We start from the raw sequence: 24,562 nt of genomic DNA, 5'->3' as shown, positions 1-24,562 counted from the left end.
ATCTTACTCGTAGTAGTGTTAGAACTCAACTGAAGTGTACTAACTCTAATATATTTGTTTATAAAGTATTTTGAGGTTCTTTATGTGAAATATTGGATCAGGAAAATAAGGCCTGTATTTTTATCTGTTTGATTAAATTAATCTTAGTGTTAAGTCAAACAGAGGAAACATACAGTCGTTAAAATTTCTGATTCAATATTTCATAAAAAGAACCTCAAAATACTTTACAAACTTATTAATGAGAACTCATATCCTTCATATCTTTTCAAACATCTGTATAACACATCTGACACAGACTTTGAAATCTTACCTTTAAACGTCAACTCCAACTTCTATTTCTATTTTTACACCTTTACCATATATAAAATCAGTTACTCCTAAACTTTCTGGAATCTTTAAACAACACATATCAAGGTAGCGTGCAGTCAAACCCTTAATATTCAATCTAATTTTACTAAAATAAAAGATAAAACTCCAATCAATAAGTTACCTAACATAGTTCATGAAAATCCTTGTCAAAATTGTGATAATAAGTACATTATCAGATGAAGTCACTAACCAATCGGAAAACCTATCACAATAGCGATAGCAAATTATATCCTGATAGGTGATCATTTGTCATGTCTATTTTGAATGATAATATAAATTATGAACATATAACAACCATAATCACCTTGATATTTCTATCATGCGACCATCAAAAAATTCGATAAAATTAACACATTAACAAAGCTTACATCAAATTCAAATGTTAGTACGGTCAGTTATCGCTATTTCTTTTTACCATTAGCATTATTATCTGGGGCTCACGAAATCAACGTAGAAACAGATTTACTACCAATAAATACAATTTGTCTTAGAAAAAATTCATCACAATTTCAATATGAATGCAGTGATGAAATTTTAATACACCGAAAATGAAATATAGAGTAAAGTTTATTTTATCTCTTACTTTAAATTTGATTTTGTATGATATATAATTGCAAATAACACCCACTATATACCCACCAATGAAATCTTTTGTTTATACTGTATCTTCAATATGTGTGAAAAAAGGCTTTTTTTTATAGTAGCACATGAAAAATAGTTGTAGATAGAAGTAAAAAATGTACAGCAGTGAAATAAAAGGTAAAGTTATTACATTCGTCTAATTTTACTAATAACTATCAATCATAATACAGCAATAAACATAAAATATTCTAATAACCCAATCAACTCATTCAGGATACATAGTTTAAAACATATACAGACATGTTTTACTTTCTTAGAAATAATCAATTCATTTATTCTAATGATGAATTTAAATCTTAAAGATGATTGAAGTAGTGAATCAGACACTGACTGTATTGGCTTATTTAATGAAACTGGTCGACAAACTGCCGGTTTCAGTTGCATCTGGTGAAAGATCCTTTTCAAATTTAAGAATTATCAAAAACAATTAAGGATCAATAACGCTCCAGAAAAGACTATCATTCAGCTATAATTTCAAATGAACATAAAATTTTGGAGAAAGTTGATAAATTTCGCAAAAATAAGCAAGAAAAGTTGAATTTTTATATATATTTAATTTTATAGTTTTACACTTCAATAAACATAAATAATGGTACCTAATTGAAATAAATATTTCATCTTCCTCAAGCTATTTTCTCACCGAAATTAGAAAACATGAATTATCCTTTTTTTAACAAAACTTTAGTCGTAGGGGTGCCAAATTAGTATTGCTTATATATAAAAAACTAATTTAAAATAACAGATAAAAATTGACTTTACAACCAACTACGGTCTTTGTTAAGTATGTCTTGACAATTTTATATTAACAATTTTTATTTCAATATTAATGTTGGAAGTGATTTATTGATTATTATAATTATGAAATTGTGAAGTCAAGTTATAGTTTGATAAATACCGAAATAGGTCGAAACGTCAATTTTTGCCTGTTATTTTAAAGTGATTTTCTATCAAAATAAACCTAAAATCAAGGCGTTGTTATATCGCGAAATATATAAGTCAAATAAATTTTAATAATCACGGGGGAAAGTCTTGATAATTAGATTGTATTGTAATATTAATATAAAATTTCAAAAACAAATTAAATCACGAACATTATATATATATTAAGTATTTACAATAATCAAAGTTGGATGAATTTGATAAGTTTGTAGTATGTATGGATCCGGATGATCAATATATTTGCATAACACTTGAATGTGAGCGCCTAAATCAAAAGTTCCAGGTCCAGATAAAGCGGCTGCAAGCTGTACTGTTGCCGTAGTTAAGGGATTCAAAATTTTAACAATTTTACTGTTACTTATCCAACAGAAGTTACTGGATCCATACGAACAGAACATGTTCGAGTTAGTTATTGCAGGTATTTTAACGCTGAAATAGAAGAGATTGTATAAATAAAAAAATCGTAGTTTTATTCTTGTAGAAAAAAATGTCAATTATGAAGATCGTAGTGCTGGTTAACATCTTCTCTTTCACGATTAGGCGAATATTTGCTACTGACATTCGTGTATGCGAATGCTCAGTTTTTTGTTTATATCTTGGTGGCAGTCTCTAGGTACATAATTATTAACTTAATTTATGAAAGGCATTCAATTTGTTAAATTTTGTTTTTGCTTGTAATTCTTATGAAAAATAATTATATTCATAGATGTAGAAGAATAATAATGTGTTTGTTTGATTGTTATATCGTTTTTTTCAAGAATATGACTATATAACATTAACAAAAATAAAAATTTGTTCACATTGCATTATAATACCTTTATTTCATAAGTTCTATGAAAAATTTAATTATCAAGGTTCATTGGAGAATATTCGTTCAATCACTAATATGTATTGTATAGAAAATACAATTATATAAGGTGTCATCAAAGTTAATAAACAAAGATTTGAGAAATGTCATAAAGTTAATCACATAAGATATGCCTATTTTGGAAACACAGATTAATAAGAGTAGTATTTTTTTAAATACTGTGTGGCACTTTAATATATCCAGTCATAAATTAATGAAAAAACGCTGATAGAAAGACAATATTGTAGGAGATGGAAGGCGATTAGTAATGCAGCTAAGATACACTAATATGCAGTCAGGGAAAAAGAGCAGTTAGATTGAAATATTTTTGTCAATTTTTGAGAATCTAACATGGTATAAACAAAATCTCTTATTAACTTGATCTGAATGTGGATGGAGAGGAAAAATACTTAATTCCACATACTTGTTTTTCTTCTTAAACCACTAGTTAAGTATGTAGAAGTACAAAACAGTACTTTCTCTCCTTCTCTAGCACTCAAGATTTCTAATTTGTAAAATATACTGATGTTATTTACATAGTCAAAGTAGAATCACATAAAATCGAAGCAGATTGAAATGTTCTTATATAAGAGGCGGCAACTTTACAATACGGTTATAGTATATCAGTAGTATATCAATTCAGAATTACCAAAAAATGTGGAGAATAAAAACAAATGAGAGTAAATCAGTTCCTATAACCTTCACTAATAGTACAAAAAATGTCCTTCTGTAAAATCCAACAAAAAACAATCACATAAATACAGTTAAATACCTTAGCATATATCCAAATCATAGATTAAATTGGCAAAAACATATATTGGCGAAGAGAAAAAAATTGGTCTACAATTACATAAATTAAAGTGGATGACTGGCAGAAGATCCCAATTATCTACATCCAACAAAGTGTTATTATATAAATTAATACCTAATCCCATCTGGACATATGGTATCCAGCTATGGGGTACTACAAGTAAATCAAATCTAGCCAATTAAAAAGATTTAGAAGTATATTGAAAAATATAGTGAAAGTGTCAAAGTGCATTCCAATGTGCTCGCCAACCAGTTAATGAGAGTTCTGAGAAGATAAGATTAAAGCGCTATAGGCCAACAGATTTGCAAGATAGGATTAAATAGCAACTTTAAACATTATTTAACTCAACGATTAGTTTCAGTCTTAATTAACCAAAAATGTTCTGCTTCTATCAATTTTTACAAGCGGTGATTAAGTGAATTTTATAGTTTACTCTACATTTCAAGGAAATTGATCACTGATGAAGAACCCTTTTTGATATAAACCACTATGCGGCTTCAACTGCAGAAAGATAATATGAGAGTGCTATCTCCTAAATCTTCTTTTAAACAAGTCGACCTCAAGAAAAGATTAGAAGTAATAAATATAAAGACATGATGACAATATTTCAATGTGTACCAGATAAGTACAAACTGTACTTCCAACCAAAGCTGCATGGTGATAATGAATTTTATTTTCCTGTAGAAAACTGTCATGAGTTAACGAAAATCTTGCTATGTTCTTCACTTATAAAATTAAAAGCTTTGTTTTAATCATTTTTAAAGAAAATGTTATGTTACAAAAAGTTTTGAGATAACATCATGGTACAGATGATGTAAGTGAGTGAAATAAATCAGTTTCCAAGTCCAAATGTTAAATTTTCATTACTACAATAAAGTGAGTTTATTATTTTCGAATTTTTGAGTTACATCGTATTTTTCACATATGTCGTCAATAAGTACAATTTAAATGAAACTATTGAAAAGATTACTGTTCACATAGTTGTGTTTGTGTTATGACAGAAAGTGAGTTTTAAGTGTCTTGGAGTTTCCTGTGAAGTTGGTTATTTGTGACTTATGTTCTTCTAGCTATCAAGTACAGATATATCATTAGCTATTGGAAAAATCATTGGAACCCCCGTGCTGGTAGAAAAACCAGCTTATTAGATAATAAAATATCAGACTTTTGAAAGAGAGAAGCGTATCAATTAAAAAACAATTAACTCGAGCTAGTTTATTGGTCTCAAAAAAAACTTTTTAACTTGAAATATATGAAGAGAATGTGCTTGCAATATCTGAATTTGAAGGGAATCTAGGTTTATTCAAATCTAATGTTTTTGTTTATTTGGTAGAATTTTTTGTACTTCTATGTTGATTTAAAGCAAAATGTTGGGATCTTATTGTGTATTATTAAGGGAAGCACAATACTGAAACACTTGAATGATCCACGAATTTAGAAGCAGTTTCAATAACAGAAGAATCAATAAACGTAGGAAAGTATTTTTTATCCTGGCCTATTATTATGATTTAAGCAACTCACTCTAGATTTTTTTGTATGAAATTCCTAGTATTAAAATATTGATGATGAATATAGATATGAAGGTATGAATAATTTTCCAAATTTAAAAGTGTCACTTACCTAGGTTCGGTTGTATTTACAATTACACTAAGGATTTTATTATCAATAGTACTGTGTAAGAGAATTTTAACAGGCACAATACAGATTTTTCTTTTAATGAAATTATGCTTGACAACTGGAGAATATATTAGGTTGTAAACAATTTGTTTTTGGGCGATCTGGATCTTTCCCTCTTCAGAATTTTTATCATTGTTATCAGTGAATGTGTCTGATAATATTCTTTCCATTTGCACAGTATCTTCTTCTTTTCTATTTATTTCTATAGGTATACTTGTTTGACCGATAACAATCTGTTTATTAGTGCCTTCTGATACTAACGCTTGCCACTGCAACAGTAATACACCATCATTGTTTTCTTTGAATTTTAAAGAGTCAAAATCATCGAACATCGTTAGTGTTGGGTTTTCAGCTTTCTTTGCAAATGCCAAGAATGTAGTAGTCATACTTTGTATAGACTTTCTATCAGCATTAAGTGGAACACTGCTGTATTTACTTGTTTCTTGAACTGATCTCTTTGCCTTGAGCAAAATATGTGCAGATTCCTGGGAATGAAGGTTTATATATTTAGGAGTAGCTATGTCTTCAGTCAAAGTCCAGTATTTGCTGAGTAATCCAACATTTAATAACATCACTTCTGTCAATACTGAACTATGAACTTTATTTAAATTAGTTATTTTCATTGCAAGAGCCAATTCTTCTACACTTTTTGCATTATGACTTGATTGGAATGAAACGTCTACTACTATCGACTCTTGAACCATTAAGTTCCAATTATGTCTAACTAATCTATACCTAAAAATAAGAGAAAAATGTCTACTACACACAAACTTCTAAATTTAAAACTGAACTATGGTTTCATCCTTGGTAATAATTACTATATACCAATATGTTTGTTAACTTAAAAATTATAAGATGTTTATATGCTGTTTTTAAACTAAGAGAATCTTTTTGGGAAACCTGAATCACGCCATGAGAAATCACTAAAAAAAATATAGATTCGAAGCGATGACATGAAAATAAAGTTTTGTATTCATTGCTGAAACAAATTTTAAAACAAGGATAAGATCCAAGTCAGTTCTAATCAAATGCATACAATTTAGAATGAAGGAACCACAACAGACCAAAATTGTATTATTTAAAGTGCAGAGGATGTTTGTTTTTCGAAAATTGAGCTATATGAGAAATGAAGATCAGTTGAATAAAAAATTGGTTGAGTATGAAAATAAATATAAGAAAATGTTCCGTTGCAAGTACAAGAGCTTATTTGATTTAAAAATAGAAATAAATCATTAAAAATATCTGAATGTGATACACTTTAGCAGAATCATGTATTTATCATCACTTCTTCCATAGACTTCTTATTTGGAATATTTCATAGTAAGATTAGATACATAAAACAAGCAATTTCTAAATTGTACGAAAAAGGCCCCTTTTTGTTTCATTCGACAACCTATTATAAATATTTTTTATTAAACATTGTCACAAATAAACGTTTTACAGTATATCAGAACTAATGATTATATTGTCTATCATTGTTTAATTCATGAAACACTAAATAAATTCATATTAAGTTATATGAATAATTAATCACTTAGAATCTGCCTCACTGTCATCACCAAAGGAAAGAAAGGATTATCGGTTCTATAAGATCATACACAATTCTATCTAAATTGAACATTTCATCATCTCCTTTTATGGTATGTGCAACACAATTTTGCCAGTGAATGCCACATATTCCATTAAAAGATCCTTTGCATCTTTCAGTTAAAAAGGGGTATTTTTGGCTGCCACTTCATTTTTTATTTGAGCTCAAATCATCGGTAATATATGAATTAAACTTATCTTTAAGTTGTTTTATGATAATATAAGTTCAGATCGAACCATATTCATATCAAATAGTATATTCTTAGATTGTAACCATTTTTGTATCCCTTTTTTTATACAGATGTTGTTGTAACCTTTTCTACTCTATGATTGTGGTAAGATGCACTGTCCATTTAACAATTACAGCACCATCTGGCAATTTTTTTAGAAATTCAGAAAACCAGTTTTCAAATACCAATACATTCATATCTCATGTTTATCTCCAGTGTTTTTACTTTCAAATATTAGCACTGCATCTTCAACAAATCCATGCGCATGAAGGGTTATTAAATGTTTGCCTTTTTCAGATGGAATTTGCAAATATATGGACAATCCTTTAAGAGAAGCATCTCTTTTAACTCTGATAGATGTGTCTATCCATTATTTGTATGACCTTCATTTAGCCAGGTTTCATCAAGGTAATAATGGGTCTCTGTTCTGGCCCATACTGTATGATGGATCTTAAGTAATTTCTTCTCCATCTTAAAATATCGTTGCGTTCTATGAAAAATGTGTAATTTTCTTAATATATACCATGAAATAAATAGAAGAGCTTTTAATTTATGTAAAAATTAGTATTATTTGTGGCTTACTCAGAATGTTTTTCTTTCATAACTTGTGTAATGATGAACGAGGAATTTATGGTCCATCTAAGCATTTTTTACTTCAGTTGAAATTTTATTCAAAATTGGATTTTCACTTTTAAAAAAGAATACATCGAATTATAATTTTTGTTATATGGTTAGAAGAGACAAGTACTCAAGTGTTCCTATATTCTTTAATAATTCAAAACACAGTCGCTCTAGCAACTTAAATAAAATGTGTATCTGGTAATTTCATACAAAAGTGCTAACCTACCCAACATTGTTACAATTTCAAACACAATGGCATTCACCTTTGTTTCTGGTTTATCATCTGAGATTTGTTTATATAAATTCACAATGTTTTTTTTCTCGATAGACGATAAGTGGCCTAAAATTACAAAGCACCTTTTTTGGGGGGCGAATTATGTTTAGTACTTGGAATATTATCTGAGTCCATTTTCAGATTAGTTCTGTTTTCATATTTTATTGAAATATTTTAATAAAATAATAACAAGAATGCAAGAAAGAAAAAATAGTCAACATTTGTTTACAATTTATAGAACTGTCAATCATATTAATGTCGAAACTGATGTGTAAAGCCGTCTGCGATTTAACCAATCACGAATCTACAAAATTGCCAAATGAAATTAAAAGCAATCCTCCTAGTTTAAAATCAGGGTGTAGTGGCCTTCTTCAATATAATATTAATATTAAATGTTACTCCATAACAATATAATTGGTATTCACAAGAATTTTATAAAGAGGAAAATCAATATGTCATTATTTTCAATTAATATATTAGAAATTATCAGAAATAAAGAACTTACTTAGGAATACTGTTCTTATCTACATTTTCATAATAAATAAGTATATCTATGGCAGCTGGTCCTTTTGTACTAGGCGCTTTTACCCAAACGTATATTTGTACAGTTTGCCCGGGCTTCAATATATTTCTAGTTAGTGGTACTGGTGTTAAGTGATTTTTTCTAATAATTTTCTCCCTAATTGCTGGAATACACAAATTACCAACACTCACATTTAGATTTTCATCTACTTGTTGAATAAATTCACAATTACACAGTAAATGAGGTGTAGAAGAAGCCATATAGATATTTTTAAGTGGTACTGAGCCAGTATTTTGAAAATTTATTAGAACTTTCTGCAATTCGTCTGCCAAGAAATCTGAATTAATTTCTGAGAACGTCACCTGGAATTAAAAACTGCTTTACATATTTTTGTACAAGTATCCAATGGTAGATATAAAAATAGATGGAATTATATGATATAAGCCTCTTTGCTGCAACTTATACATATGCATAAGATGTATTTTTAAAGCTCTTTGTTAATTCGACTATTCTATTGTTGAGAATTTTACTTTATCACACCGCCTCAGAAATATTCATAAAATTATAATACATTTAAATGTTACATACACATACATTCAAAAGATTTTAAAAGTATACATCACATTAATTTGATAGTTACAAAAAACTACCAATGTTTAAATTGATCACACTGAATTTTCTGCCTATTTCTGAGTATATTCTTCAAAATGTATTCTCTTTTCTTATTTAGCTTTTGCATCCATTTCTTTTTATTCTTTGGAGAATATACTAATGGGTGAAAATTTCAGTTGTTGAAATAAACCAAAATACAGTAACATTATTGAGGATAGATAAAAGCTCAATATTATCTAATTTCTTAACAATCTGATCGTGAGTTAAAAGTAATAATAAAAACCGGTATTACCTGTAAGCAAGGTGCAGGTGGTACCACATTAATATCTAATGGTTTAACAGTACTGCTATCACTAAAATTATTACAAGCATTTTTTGCATTTCCATCAGTTATACGAATAAGCTGTTTCCCTTTTATGGAGCTTGTTCCACTTGCTCCATTTGAACTAGTCAGTGTATAAGAAAAGCCAGTTACAGTCACTACTCCTTGTAACAGAGGAGTGATAGAAAGAACAACCTCCTTCTTGGAGTTTCCTTCAACTAATAGAGATTTTGTTGTATGAGTTTTTACATATCGTCCATTTTCTGTATCACATGTATTAGTTACTATCTTATCTTTTTTAAAAGTCCACAGCAAGTGAATATTGGTAAGATTAAGGACAGTTTGAAGAGAATTCACCAATTTTATAGAAATCTGTATAGGTTCATTGACTACAGCTACTGGTTTAGTCTTTTCTAAACTAATTTCATTGTACAAAGTAACCACTGGCTTGAATATTAAAGGTGCAGCACCTTCTGCTTCATGAACCAACATTTCTTCTAATTTTATCCACTTATTTTCTGCCTGTGGATCTTCAGAATTATAAAAATTAATACCCATGGCTGGTACTTTTCCAGGAGTAGATAAAGGTCTGGTAGGACCTAGTAAAATTTTTAATGAATTGACTTCCAAATCTGGAACTGGCAAAATTGGACAACTGATTTGGTAGTCTTCATTTTCTGTTTTAAGTTTATTCTGAAAAATATGAAAAAAAGAAATCAACTAAAATGTTCAATCCCTAAGAATATAATGCCTTATATAAATATTTAGATTTAAATTTTGAATTGTGTAAAATTTGTGTGAAATTATAAAGAAAACTAGATTAAGGTACAGGCTTTCATGTAAAAATAAAACTATTGCAATGTCTTCGGTACTTATTTAAAAAATATGCCTCGTAGTTTGGTTTTAGTTATATTTTGATGTGTAATATTCACTGATTCAATTTATTTTGAAAAATGAAAAAATATTTTTTGTTTGGTTATTTAAATGACTGTATCCAATATTGCTTGAGATATTTTTTTACATGTTATTAGTAATATGTCCTACAAAGTGGCTATCGCGTTAAAAAGAGCTGTATTCAAAGTGAGGGATACCATTATGTAAAATTATTGCACTGTCTTGCTACTATATGCCGATTCAGAGGTGATTCAGCTCAGTTACTCTAAGGTATTTCAATTACAAGAGCAATTGAGTTCATTCATTGTTCAAGGAAGGGCAAACTGATGTAGATTCCAGACTTGTGTTTGGATACAAGTCCAATAAAGACATGGCTCAAGTAGGTCAGATGGCAATGTAATGGAATAGGTTGTTTATTTAATTAGGCAATTGTTATTTTTTCCTTAACTTGTCATTGCCTACATAATTATGCGGATATCAAATGTTCTAATAATATTCTAGTTCTGAACCTTTTTACCATGTTTATTAGAATTGTAGGTTATAGTGAAATTGCCTGTCATATTATCTTTACTGCAATGATGGGCAAATACAGAGCGTCATAAATTTGTGTAATTTATACAAAATTTGAGATACCACAATTTTCAAGTCAATAAATAAAATGTCAAACTTGTCAAAGTTATGACGTCATCTTTATATTTTTAATAGCAAACTACCTTTTTTACATTATTTGATGAGCTTGTTTCTCTGAATTGTGAAAAAAAAATAAGTAGGGGTTACATAAAAACACGAGAAAATTTATAAAAATCAAAATAAACGTAAATTTAGAAATAACTTACAGTCTATTAAATCAAAACTATTTTTTACAGGGATTATTTAAACTGTCCCGTTCACTATATGACATAAGCCAAGACGATGGAAGACGGAGTAATACGGGTAATTTCATGTCTAATTCGTTCCATCGCATCTTCTAAATTGTCTAGTCGATTAACGTAGACCTGATTTTTAAATGCCCCCCTAGAAAAATCAAGAGTGATAAAATCAAGTGACCTAGGTAGCCACTTCATTGATCCATGTCTTTTAATCAACCTTCCTTCAAACTGGCTATCTAGAAACCTTGGAACGTTAAGACCATATTACAATGATGCACCATCCTGGAACCAAATAGTAGTTCCAAGTTTTACCTATTATTTGGGTCTGGAAATGCCGCAATTAGGTTCGGAAGCACTGCTATATTGAAGATGTTCCAAACATTGCTCACATTTGTGGGCATTTAACAAGCTGTTAAATGCCCACAAAAGAAATATGAACCAATAAATCTTCCCCTTAACAATTTCTACCCAGACTTTGATTTTTTGGGGGCGCTCAGTGTGTTTTGTCTGAATTCAGTGGATATGTTCTCCTGTCCAGTAACGACAATTGTGTACCACTTAAGCAATACGTTGCCTCGTCTAAAAATACTACACTACTAAGGAAATTTATATTTTCATAAGAATTCCTCATAAAGATTTTACAAAATTCTTGACGTCTGTCCCGATTATTTCCTGAAAGTTCGTGAACTTTTTATAGGTGTAGTTTTCCTGTCAAAATGTTCTAAATCTGGGTGGCGCCATATATTATATACTCCCCGGACAACTTCTCGCACTTTTATAAAACGTAAGTCGTTGAAACTTTCAATAATGGACTATGATATTAAATTTTTCAACTCTGCATACATCTACAATTCTTACCATATCTATTGTTTACAGCAGCGCCGTTCTGGAAGGTTTTTCAACTGTTATTTATTGTATATAGCTGGACACTTTTTCAACTTTTCTCCCATAGGAGACCTCCTCTTCAACTCTATCCTCTATAGTTATAAGACAATTTCTGTTGTGTCTGTGACGATGCTAAACGGGCATCGTCTCTAATTCCTGGTCTTCCAGATTTTGGAGTATTCTCCACGCTTCCCGTTTCATTACATTTGGCAACAATGCTTACTTACTATATGACTTTAGCAATTAAAGGTTTTTCAAAATATGTTTTGTTAAAAAAGCACATGCTTCTCAAAGACTATTGCAGGAACCTACTATTATTAGAATTTCTATCCTTTCTTTTTCAGTGTGAAATTAGCCGTAATAATAAGATTGGTATGATGCCAATTGTTAGACTGACACTGACAAACAGTTATTTTATTACAATTAATGAAAACATGTGTTCTTACAAGGTAACTTCAAGTTTCGATTTTTTTAATTATTTTTTTCATAAATTCAAAATCAAAGTTTATTTTGTTTTTTATTATTATTCTCTGAGTTATTTTCTTTTGTGACATGTTTTTACATTTTTTTTCAAAAGTGAACGTTGTAAATTTTATGTAAATTGCGCATTACTTTATCATATATATATATATATATATATATATATATATATATATATATATATATATACTACATTATACAAATTAACTTACTCCTAAGATAGTTAAATATTCTTTCAAAAATGTGGCTTGCTGTTGAGCAGTCTGCTTACTTTCTCCTTTTAACAGTTTTGCAAAAGACTCTATAGCCTCATCAAAGTGTTGTAAATTATTAGCTTGACGACCAATGGTGTAATGAATATGGTCACTAGCCAAGTCCCACCCTGTATTTTCGTAAACTTGATATGCCTGTTTGTAACATTTCAAAGAATATTTTCTTTGGGCTGCTTTTGAATATCTGTGACCAGCTAAAACCTATAAAAATATATATATTTATTTGAAGTTAGCAATAGGGGATATGCATGTAGTTTTTTTATAATTCTAATTCACTCTTTAGATAGTACAATTAAATAAAAAATTTATTTTCTGTCAAAAAAGTTAAAATAATTCTTAAAATTATATTTGAAGTATTGTTAAATTTGGCTTGTTTTGAATTTGCTAACTTATTTTGCACTCTTTAATAGTCATTTTATACAATTGAGAACAAAATAAATGTGGAAATAATAATTTTGGCACTATAATGTCTCTGGAAAAAAATAATCAAGTGAAAGTGAATATAAAGTACATGCTTATTCCCTATTACTATGAGCATAAGTTTCAACCTTAGCAACTTATTAGATATATTCACTAACCATGTGAAAAGCATATTTTCGGACCATTTTTGACTTAAGAAAACAATATGAGGCCTGTTCAAGCAGTAAAGCTGAACGTAAATCTGATTCTTCACTTGTCATCCGAATTAGTTGGTGGGCAGCTTCTCCAAACATATTTTGACTTACTAAACATACAGAACTCAAGATTGTGGCTCTAGTAGCAAACTGAGGCATTCTGAAAATTAACAAATTATAACTATATATTTATTAATAAACTCATTTGATAAACGTACTTGCAAGTATTTAGATAAGTTGTTATACTCTCTTCCATGTAATCACAGGTTTTTTTGGTAGTATCATTAGCCATAAAAGCTGCTAAGGCAGCCATTTCTAATGCTCCAGCATAGTATAACCAGGCTTGATCAGCATTGTAATCTCTTTTTGCCAAATGATATGCTTGAAATGCCAGAGAATACTGACCAAACATGAAGTATAGATCACCTAATCGTCTAATTTGTAGTTCAGGAGAGTCTAGAGAATATCTGTAAACAAACATGTATGTTGAGGAGGTGAGGAATTTGTTCAACATGTGAAATATATCGAAAAAAATAATATTTTTAGCTTTTTGTTTATACCAATTTGTATATTAAACCAGAATATTATACTATAATTTCTAAAGTATTGAATATTTTGATAGGTTAGGTCTAGACGTAGAATATAGTTTCTATTGAAAACAAAACGTTATTTTTTGGAACAGACCAAAAATGAGGATCACTTACTCAAGAAAATGAATATAAAATAATTTAAAAAGTAGAAAAATTGCCAAATTTTTAATACATTTTATTCAAGAACTTTTTGACAAATATTTGTCAAAAATTCGAATCGAATATTTGAAAACTATAAGATTTTAAAAAATAGTCGCTTTCTGTTTTATCTGTTTTGACATGAAAAATTAATTTTTCCTTAGTTTTTGCGACGTAAAAATATGTAGCAGCCATCAATCAAATTATTTGCATTAAAATGTACAAAATAGAAGTATGAACTTTACTTAAATTATATAGGTCTTTTCTATCATTGATAGCTTTCTTGTTCTTACGTAAGTGAAAAATTTCTAAGAATTTTCTTTTTCATGTATTTGATTCCATTTCAAGAAGTTTGTTTTTCTCAGATTTCGTGGTTTGATAATGCAATTTTATTTTTTTGTGTATTGATGAGCTTTGAATTTATTTTATAAATACTGAGATGTCTGCCCTATGTAGACAGCGTCACAATCATAACAAGGTACTTCTCTATATATAATATTAATTCTTTTGTTTTTAGGTTTGTTTTAGATTTTAATTTAGTGAAATATTTGGATAATGTATTATGTCCTTTATGACTTATACTAATATCATATTTATTGAAATAATTCAATAGTTATTGGGAAAATCCCTGTACATATAATAAAGAAAAATGTTTTATGTTTACTTTCTGTTTTGCTTCTCAATTGATTAGTATCTATCTATCTTTTTCTTGAATATGCTAATTATCATTTTTTCCTAATATTTTTTTACAGTTTTTCCTCTTTAAATAAATAAGCATCGAAATTCAGGATCTGATAACTTTATCAGCCAAACTTATAATTACTTATCTTTTTTGTGATAAAGGATGACATGAATTGGAGTTCAAATATTCTGAGGATTAAGTTGGTTTTTTATACCATTCTGTTCGTATGTACACTCGTGGTCAAAAATAGCGCACCTCCCCGATTTCTGAAAATATTTTTTTGTTTAATAAATTTAAATTAATATTGATATTGTTTAACTTCTTTTCAATCATTTAGACGCAATAATGAGAAATGTGTAGTAATTTTATGTGATTTTTAATGAGCAACAAAATAAAACCATTGCAATAAAACCAAATTTTCTTAAAATTAAAACTTGCATTCTAAACAATAATGTTCCTTTTTTAAAACGCTAGTAGCGTATATTTCCGCCTCTGAATGTAATCGTTGCTAACATTCTCCTGGGCATGCTTTCAATTAGGTGCTGTATCACTTCTTGAGGTATGTTCTCCCATTCCTCTAATGCCACTTGCTCAAGCTCATTTAAATTTTGAGGAGATGGATTTCGACGTCGAAAGATTCATATCTGGACTTCTTGATGGCCAGTCCAGAGTATGAATTCCTACTTCGTTTAGAATTAAGAGCATCTGCCGCAACGTGTGGTCTAGTATTATCATGCGAAAATCATCACCAATAAATGGCCCAAACGGAACGACGTGATTTTCAAGAATCTCAGTTATGTATCTTACTGCGTTAAGGGCGGGTCTAGGAAGAGACACTAATTCTGTGCGGGAATCAAAACAAATTCCTCCCCAAAACATGATAGACCCTCCTTGGAATAGCTCCCTAGGAATGATTCAAGATTGCGCAAATCTTACCCCTCGCCGTCTTCAAATTTGATTACGTCCATCAGGACCTCTTAGAATGATTCTTGTCTCATCAGTGAATAATACTTGGCACCAAATTTCTAAATTCCAATCTAAATGTTGCCTTGCAAATCTTAGTCTAGCAACATGATGCTGCTTAGTTAGCAAAGGTGCCTGTGTAGACCAGCATTCTGAAGGTGTCGTTTTATTGATCTATCAGAGACATTTCGGCTTTCCCATAAAAGGCTATTGAGCTCGACACTTGTCATTTACCGATTTCTTAATGAATTTAATTGCAAAAAACGGTCATCTCGAGGAGTTAAAACTGAAGGACGTCCTTCTCCAGGCCTCCTAGAATGTGAACCGGTCTCTTGAAATCTTTGCATCAATCTGCCAATGGTTGTGTGGTGTATGCCAAACAGATTTTCCACTTCACAATAACTTTGTCCCTGTCCAACTAACTGGGCTATTCTATCAGCTTCACGTTCACTTAACTGCCTAACTCTATTCATTTTTTGTTTAACTAGTCTCGACTTTAACATACCTTGATTGACTTAAATTACTGCTGTCCACAAGTTGGTACAATAGAATGAAAGAAACATTAAAATATGCATAGAATTAAAATTTTAAAAAATCACAAAAATAGTTATTTGTTGATAAGAAATTTTGCTACATTTTATCGCTAACATTTAAAATACTGTAACTTTTTGTGATAGAAAAAAAGAAACCCAAAAGATTAACATTTTAGGTTTTGATATTGAAATAAAGGGTGGTGCGTTATTTAAGGCCACGAGTTTATTTGTTAATTATATAATATAATGTGACATCAAGAAAATTAATTTTATTGAAAATTAATTTTATTATTTTGTTCAATTTTAATTGTGAATTTTTTATCTTAAGAATTGAAATTTTTGATTTATGGTTTCAATTTAATTTTTTTGGTAAAGAAGTAATGCAATCATCTAGAAGAGAAGAATAAAGTGGAGGTGAAAAGTCCATAATAGATTATATCCTATACAGAAAGAGAAAAGAACATAGGTATTAGACATAATATTAAAAAGACGACCTGAAATATATAGCAGTCACTATTTGGCAGTTATAAAAATTAAAGAGGAAAAGGGGTAAAAACAACTACAAAAACAGATATCAATTTGGGATTTGAAAGCATAATATCGTACAGTCTCAAAAATGTAGCTAGAGGATTTATCAAAATGGTAGAAAAAGAACGAAATCGTGAAGAATGGTAATAAAATGGAGGCTATACGAACTGAGGTTATACTTTAAAAACACTATTCTAATAGCAGCGAGAAGAAAATGAGGTGTATACAAAGCTAATAATAAAAAAATAAACTTCACGGTGGACAGATGAAATGAAAAAGCAAGTAAAATTGAAAAAAGAAAAATGGCACATTTACCTAGGACACAGAATGCTGGAAAACTATGAAACCTACAAAGAATATAGGTGGAAAGTGAAAGATCTGGTGAAATTATTGAAACGAAATGCTTGGAGAGAATTTGGAGTAAGATTGGAATTGGATAGTGAAGGTAAATAAAAATACAGTGCTAAAAAATTCACAAGATATAAACACTGGGACAAAGGAAGGGTTAAGGCAAGGAGGAGGATTAGGCCCATTATTGTTTGACTTATTTATGGATGATATAATTAAGCTATGCAAAGAAAAAACTACAAGAATGTATGTGGAGCATTAGAAAGAGTAGCAATTTCAGATTGTATATTTGCTGATGATATAGCAATAATAACAGGGAATAAAGAAGATTTACAACAAAACTTACGAGGATGTATTACCATAGCAACGAACAATAAATTATTAGAAGTATCAGTGTAGTTTCACTTCAAAAAAGTAAAGCAGAGTTACGCAATAAATTAAAAAGAAAAAATATGTCCACCGAAATTGTGAAAATCGAAAAATTGGAGTATCGAGACATCAAGTACTTGCATTTAGGGTTAAGAGGTAAGCAGATTTATGAAGATATGCTTAATACTCTTGGTGATCAATGTCCTTCGTATGCGACCGTGAAAAATTCGTCTGCAAGCCTCAAAAGAGGTAAATTTTCCATTGAAGATAATGACCGATCGGGAAGGCCGGTTTCTGTGTCAATCCCCGAAAATAAAGATGCAGTCCATGACATGATTTTATCAAACCATCAAATTGGGCTAAAACGGGTATCTGAAGCACTGAATATTTCATACGAACGCGTTCATCATATAGTTCACGTCAATTTGGACATGATAAATATTGCTGCAAAATGGATCCCCAAATGATTGAATGTTGACCAAAAGCGTACAAGGGTAGAAGCACCACGTTCGATCTGTGTTAACTGAATTGTTACTATGGATGAGACTTAGGGACATTTCTACGATCCAGAAACAAAGCAACAATCGATCGAATGGCGACACTCTGGTTCTCCAAGGCCTAAGAAGTTTCGTATCCCAAAATCTGCTGGAAAAGTTCTTGCTTCAGTTTTTTGGGATTGCCATGGAGTAATCATGATTGATTTTTTGGATAAGGGTAGAACAATAACTGGAGATTACTATTAAACATTACTGACCACTCTACGGGAAAAAATTAAAGAGAAAAGATGTGGAAAGCTATCCAAAGGTGTTTTGTTTTTGCAGGACAACGCCCCTACACACAAATCTCATGTTGCCATGCAAAAAATTCGTGATTTAGAGTTTGAATTACTAGAAAACCTTCCTTATTCACCAGATTTGGTTCCATTCGACTATCATTTCTTTCCTCAACTGAAAAAAAGTTTAAAATTTCGTAAATTTTCTTCCATCGACGAGGTACTAGAAGCTGTGGAAGTCTGGTTTGCAGAGCGAGAAGAAACAATTTTTTTGAAAGGTCTAAAGACGTTGCAGGTTTGGCGTAATAAATGTATCCAATTAAGAGGAGAATATGTTGAGTAATAAAATATTTTGACATTGAAATTTTGTTTGGTTCTATAGTAGGCTAAGAATTTTTGGAATGAAAATGAACAGAAACAAAATGAAGGTAATGACTATAAACAGTGGAGGTTACAAAATGTATATACATATAGAAGGCAAAGAAATTAACAAGTAAAGGTAGTGCAATATTTAGGAGTTGAACTAGAAGCAGATGGGAACCTAGAGACGGAAATAAACAGGAAAATTGAAAATATTAACAAAGTATACTATGCTCTGGTCAATGGATTCATAAACAACAGAGAAGTGTCAAGAAAAATCTAAATGAATGTATTTTGAACTATATTTAGGTTCATACTAACATATGGCTGTAAATTATGGGTATTAAATCAGCATCAAAAAAGTAAATTACAAGCTGCAGAGATGAAATATTTGAGAAAAGTCAAAAGAGTGACTTGATAGAATAAAAAATGACAGTATTAGATAAGAGCTGCAAGTTATAATTTTTAGAAATGGTTCACATATTTAGAAATAAAACAGTTATCAATGATGAAAAAATCTAAACAATTTGAGGAATTTATATTTATTTATAAATTTTAATGTAAATATAAATAATTGAATTGAATGTGGCTACTTATTTTAAGATATAACAGTTAGGAATGAAAAATTCATTGGTGTGGTTCACATATTAAAATTCTTCTTTGATGAGAAATTGTAAAAACTACTTACATTAAATTATTAACAGCTACAGAACTAGCACCTGGTTTGTTGGGACTAAACCATCTTTTTGTAGCACTGAATAATGATTTACTCACTCCTTTTTTATTGGAGACTGTATCATTTAAACTATGAATTTGTTTTTCTATATATGGCATTAGACAACTTCTACTGAATTCATATATCAACAATTTAATTTGTTCCACATCATCAGTTGTTAAGCAAACTCCATGTGATTTTTGTTTGGTTGCATTATTTACAGGTTTTTCATCATCACTAATATGTCCACTCTAAAATTCAATGTTAGATTAAAGAGCAAATATATTAAATACCCCTCATAAAAAAATAATAGTGAATGCTGCCAATAACTCATATGTTTCAATTTAGAGAGAGCATTGCCGTATTCCACAGGTTATGCAGTGGTCCATGTAAACCATAAAAAAGGTGTATATTGGACTGAAAAGTTCGTAGGCTAACATAGTAAAAAATATTTTGTGATACCAATTTCATGGTACAATTTGTCTTTAGCATCAAAATAGGTTCCAGTTTTAGAGATAACTTCTTCATCAGAGTAAAATTCATTGTCCTTGGTGTTCATTTTGCTTCATTTAAATTTATAAAGCCAAGCCTTGCCTTAATATTTTTTGCCATAAGCAAAGCTTCATTAACACAATTCCTTTTTTAACCATTTTCTCAAACTAACAAAAGTTGCTTCACTTGAAATGCTATAACTCACAAACAAATAGGGCAACAGATGTCAGCCTGAGAACTTTTCAGGTCAGCTAATATTCTCAAATAGGTATATAGTGGTATTAGTAGTATTAATATATCCAGTTGAAGTTTATAATAGTTCAAAATAATAATTACCAAATCAACTATGTAAATAACATTCAACATTTGGAGAATTATTTACTTACTGCTGATAAATCTTCATTTACCGGACTAAGTGGATGATAATTGCTGATATTCTTAACCTCTTCTGCCTCCTGTCCTATTTCTAAGGAAGTTTTCATTAGTGAATTATCTTGATTGGATTTTATATCTTTCATATTAATTGTATTACTTATGAACTGACTCCAAGGATCTGGTAAATGTTCTGTTGTTGAGGTTTTGGGAGATCTTGAATTCATCTTTAATAAAAAACAATTTGCTACACCATACAATAGTTTTACTGAATCAAATGCTTTCTCAGCTCTGAAATTAAATTGGTAGATCAAATGTACCTTTTTACAATGTTAATATTTGATAAGAATCACTATTAGCATCATTTGATAAATGATGGGTATACAAATAAGAAAATGGCAGTTGAAGATGTGAGAAAATGCAAAAATATTTGAGCAATGAACAAAAATGTTAGCATCAAAAAACACAAGATCAGACTTAAGATATCACTTACATATAAGTATCTCCCTCTACATTGTCATGCAAAATTACAAAATATTTTAAAATATTCAAGTTAAACCATTTTGGAAGCTTTCCAGGTTCTCTGCTCTGTGCTTGATTTAATCTTTGTGTTAAACTATCAAAAGCCTCCTCCAGGTTATTTTCTGCAGAAGTTGCAACTAAAATACATGCCAAAAAATGTTTTGTAAACTCATGGTCTGATGGATATTGGACCCTTAAAAATGTGTCCCTCCAAGATTCAAACCATGGGGTATTTGAAGGTACTTCCAAATTGTGTCTACCTACTTGAACAAAGTTATTTTTGCAGTCTGATGCATTACTCACTGAAGAATTCAATAATTTCCTTGCTATGTGAGTTTGAGGTGGCCTCCACAATATATCCAAGAAGGTTAATTTCAAATTTCTTATAGTATTTGTAAATCCTGTGGGGTCCTTGTACGAAACTGAAAATCACATGGTGATCTCTTATTTGAATAAAAATAAGATTTTGTTTATATTTAAAGATAATCCATAGAAACTATGTAAAATATTGTTACAATAGTAATGAACTCTACTGCTATGTATCAAAATATCTTATTATGTGCACATTTACCCAAAATACAATTGTAATTCTTAAAAACAAATATAGAAAGCATAGCTGTTACTTCTACATCAGGTTAATAGACAAATATAAATTGCTTTAAACTCTACTATTTCCATTTTCCCAATGGTTTTTATGTCCTTCAAAATAATTTCTTTTCTGGTGCTCAGTAATAATTTTGATATGGATGAATTTGTTGCAAATATCTTTGTATATAATGGTTTTATACAAAGAAACACGTACCTAGAAGTTCTAATGCTGTTTTTAATGTTTAATACGTACCGTCATTCGTTAATGTACAAAAGGGTTGTAATAATTGAATAAAATCCAAATTATTTTTCAGGCAACATTTTTCTGCAAGTGGAGTGTACATCACAGCAATTTGAGGAGTAAACGCATTTTTAATGAACTCCTGGGGAGTTTGCTTGCATTGAGCTTGCATTACACTAAAATTTACAAAATAAATTCAGCTAGAGTATTAATTTCACTAACATCACATAATTTTTGACGCTGTCGTTTTGTTCCCCAAAGTTTTTAATTTTTTTATTGTCAAAAAGAAAGACAGCTTATAGGAATGACGGATGTAGTTGATCTATGGGAGTGACTGAAAGTAACCATTCTCCTTCTTTTCTGTTCTATTATAAAAAAGAAGAGTGAGTTAATTTGAACTGGATAATGGGTGCGTTCCACTAAACATTTACGGCGCCTGAAATACTCATTTAGGCGTTCCACATAGCAACTATGACCGTTGTGGTTGCGGCAATACTCTTTGGTATGCTCTGTAAGTGGAATGGAAAAGATCTTGGTCGGGAGTGCTTATAGAATGCACCCAATAGACATCCTAAGTCTGACGTCATATCAGAGCTTGCCAAAGTAAACCCATAGATGAACCACATGAGTAAACCTTTTGGAAAAATCCATTCATTCAATGTAAGCACTCAGAAGTACTTTTAACTTTAGATTATTGCGTGTTGTGCTCACAAATTAGACTATTGAAGTTATTCCTATAATCTGAGTTTTTAGACAAAGTTAGCAGTCGAGTATATAATCTTAGGTTAACAGGTAAGAACTTTTAAAGTTTCCAAATACACAAAAATTAAACCATTGAGGTTAGATTGCAGTTTGGCTTTGTTTTTATTATGTTCAATTAATGTATGATTTATCAACATATTGAATTGTTTAAATACAATAGCTTGGAAACTTGTTTTAAAACTGTTTAGAATTTTTAAGCTCATTTACCCACACATATATTATTTTTAACTTAGATTTCACTATAGCATTAAACAGATCTTTGTTAAATAATTGTTTGTTGTTTTATGTATTTTGCTACTGCTAAAAAACATAGTTGTCTACTTCACTCCTGACTATAAACATTATTGCAAAAAAAAATATTTGCCAGCTCTTTATATTTCCTGCAAAGCCTGAGGATCGGAAAGCTTGGATAGAACTAATAAGGTATGAAAAACGATTATAAAACCATGTGTAAACTAATAAGTTTCTAATTTATTAGTTGTTCTGTTTAGAAGACTGATCTATGTTGAATTTATTGCTAGATTCATTTATGTTACAAAAGAAAAGACAAGGAACCTTCAAAACATTGCCTGGTGAGCAGTTGTCATTTTAAAAATTAAGACAAAAAGAATAGACCAACTTTGTTTAATTTTAATATTAAAAGAAATTTGAATTTCATGTATCCTGAAAAAAGGTATACAAGAGTTAATTTCTGCTATTTTTCTAAAGATTATGGAAGTGTATAAGTGAGCACAAAATTATAATTGTTTATTTGTTTTTTTTATATTGTAGGAAAAGGATAAGCATGTCCACTTCTATGTGTCTAATGACTTCTAAGAGCTCAATCAGTCATATTGATTTATATGATGCTGGACCATTTTTGGCAAGTCGACCTACTACCTCAATATTTGACACTAGAGTTTCTGGGGCATCTTATGGATCAGAGAATTATTTCTTGTGAAAAGAAGTTAGTAACTAGACACAGAAACTTCAAAATTATCAGTTTGTTTTAGTTACAAACCCATAGAGGGTAATGACTCCCATATGCTAATGTATACAGGCATTCCAATCTGTATTATATGTATGACATTGTATAAAGCCATAGAAACATTCTATTAAATCACTATGCAAATTGGCAAGTAAAAAATCCAAAGCATAGTTTTTGATGACCTTATTGAAGCTAAGGTTAAACTTACTACATGAAGATTTGATAGCAATTCAGCAATTGCAATAAATGTTGTAATAGCATGGATTTATGCAATACATGAAATATTTTTCAATAAATTAATAAAAACAATACCCCTAGAAATACAAATTAAGTCTTCCTCCCTGCAGCTTTTGATAATTTTAGGAATTGCCGAATAATATTGAACTGTACTATTCAGCAACATATACCAACGAGTAGCATGGAAAAACAATGCTCTTATAAACATCAGAATACCTGGAAATTATTGGTGGGTGTTGCTTCTAATGGTGTTTTTGTGAGAAAAGCTTATCCTGTCTTAGTCTCTGATAAAAAGGTTGTGAAGCAGATGGTTCCTGGAGATTTACCATTGGCAGATAGAAGAGCTTCTTGCAGCAGGTGTACTCCGCAATAGTATATGAACCACTCAGAATTGCTAGAGGATTCATATAGAGAGGGAAATAGTAGAATAAAATATTTTAATATTTTACAGACAATTCCATATTATTACTGCTAATAAAAAGGTGAAATACATGCTGGATATCTTCAATCTGTTTCTCATTATGTAAATAGTTGTTTCAGTTGAATAAATTTGAGGTTTAATATTTACATCAGTTGTTTTATTACACATTTCAATAAAATTATGTATATTCTTAACTAATCAAAAATTGATTACCTTCATCTAAACCTTTATTAATAAAAGAGTTCACTGCTTTTTTATCCGAAGAGGAGTGAAATGCGCATCCGCACCATCAGTGGCCATACGAAACCGACCTGTGTGTGGGGCTGTACTTGTACTACCTACTAAAACCCATCCTCTTTAATTTAAACCTATCTGAGGTTCCCATCCTGAACCCGCGTAAGTATTCTACTGAATGGCGCTTCTTCCCTTTGCATTTGCTCTGTTTGTTGTTCTGTAATATCTCTAGCTATTGCTTGTCTTGGTCTGGACATCGATCA

The 24,562-nt window shown here is 30.1% G+C and overlaps 1 protein-coding gene and 1 long non-coding RNA gene across 6 annotated transcripts; one reads left to right on the top strand and one right to left on the bottom strand.

Moving 5' to 3' along the window:
* Positions 1-1,545: 1,545 nt before the first annotated feature.
* LOC130890810 (trafficking protein particle complex subunit 8) lies at positions 1,546-22,026 on the bottom strand. 3 transcript variants are annotated; one of them, XM_057795182.1, is made up of 11 exons: positions 21,691-22,026; positions 20,821-21,271; positions 20,342-20,618; positions 19,437-19,714; positions 13,684-13,932; positions 13,430-13,625; positions 12,792-13,052; positions 9,422-10,144; positions 8,500-8,879; positions 5,226-6,017; positions 1,546-2,379 (listed from the first exon to the last, which is right to left on the bottom strand). In XM_057795182.1, the coding sequence occupies exons 1-11, from the start codon at positions 21,848-21,850 to the stop codon at positions 2,115-2,117; spliced, it is 4,032 nt and encodes a 1,343-aa protein (XP_057651165.1). In that variant the 5' UTR covers positions 21,851-22,026; the 3' UTR covers positions 1,546-2,114. The 3 variants fall into 3 exon arrangements, with proteins under 3 accessions (XP_057651165.1, XP_057651251.1, XP_057651337.1); XM_057795268.1 differs by having other exon boundaries at positions 20,363-20,618; positions 21,691-22,024; XM_057795354.1 differs by lacking the exon at positions 21,691-22,026 and having other exon boundaries at positions 20,342-20,554; positions 20,821-20,917.
* A 153-nt stretch (positions 22,027-22,179) lies between these two features.
* On the top strand, positions 22,180-24,211 carry LOC130891020 (uncharacterized). Of its 3 annotated transcripts, XR_009058821.1 has the most exons (4): positions 22,180-22,470; positions 22,754-22,863; positions 22,919-23,012; positions 23,212-24,211. It is a non-coding gene; the product is annotated as an uncharacterized LOC130891020 (long non-coding RNA). The 3 variants fall into 3 exon arrangements; XR_009058820.1 differs by having other exon boundaries at positions 22,272-22,470; positions 22,919-24,211; XR_009058819.1 differs by lacking the exons at positions 22,754-22,863; positions 22,919-23,012 and having other exon boundaries at positions 22,190-22,470.
* The last annotated feature ends 351 nt before the right edge of the window (positions 24,212-24,562 follow it).

The sequence above is a fragment of the Diorhabda carinulata genome, chromosome 1 (assembly GCF_026250575.1).
Source record: "Diorhabda carinulata isolate Delta chromosome 1, icDioCari1.1, whole genome shotgun sequence".
NCBI classification, from domain to species: Eukaryota; Metazoa; Arthropoda; class Insecta; order Coleoptera; family Chrysomelidae; genus Diorhabda; species Diorhabda carinulata.
This window is presented reverse-complemented; position numbering and strand designations above follow the sequence as displayed.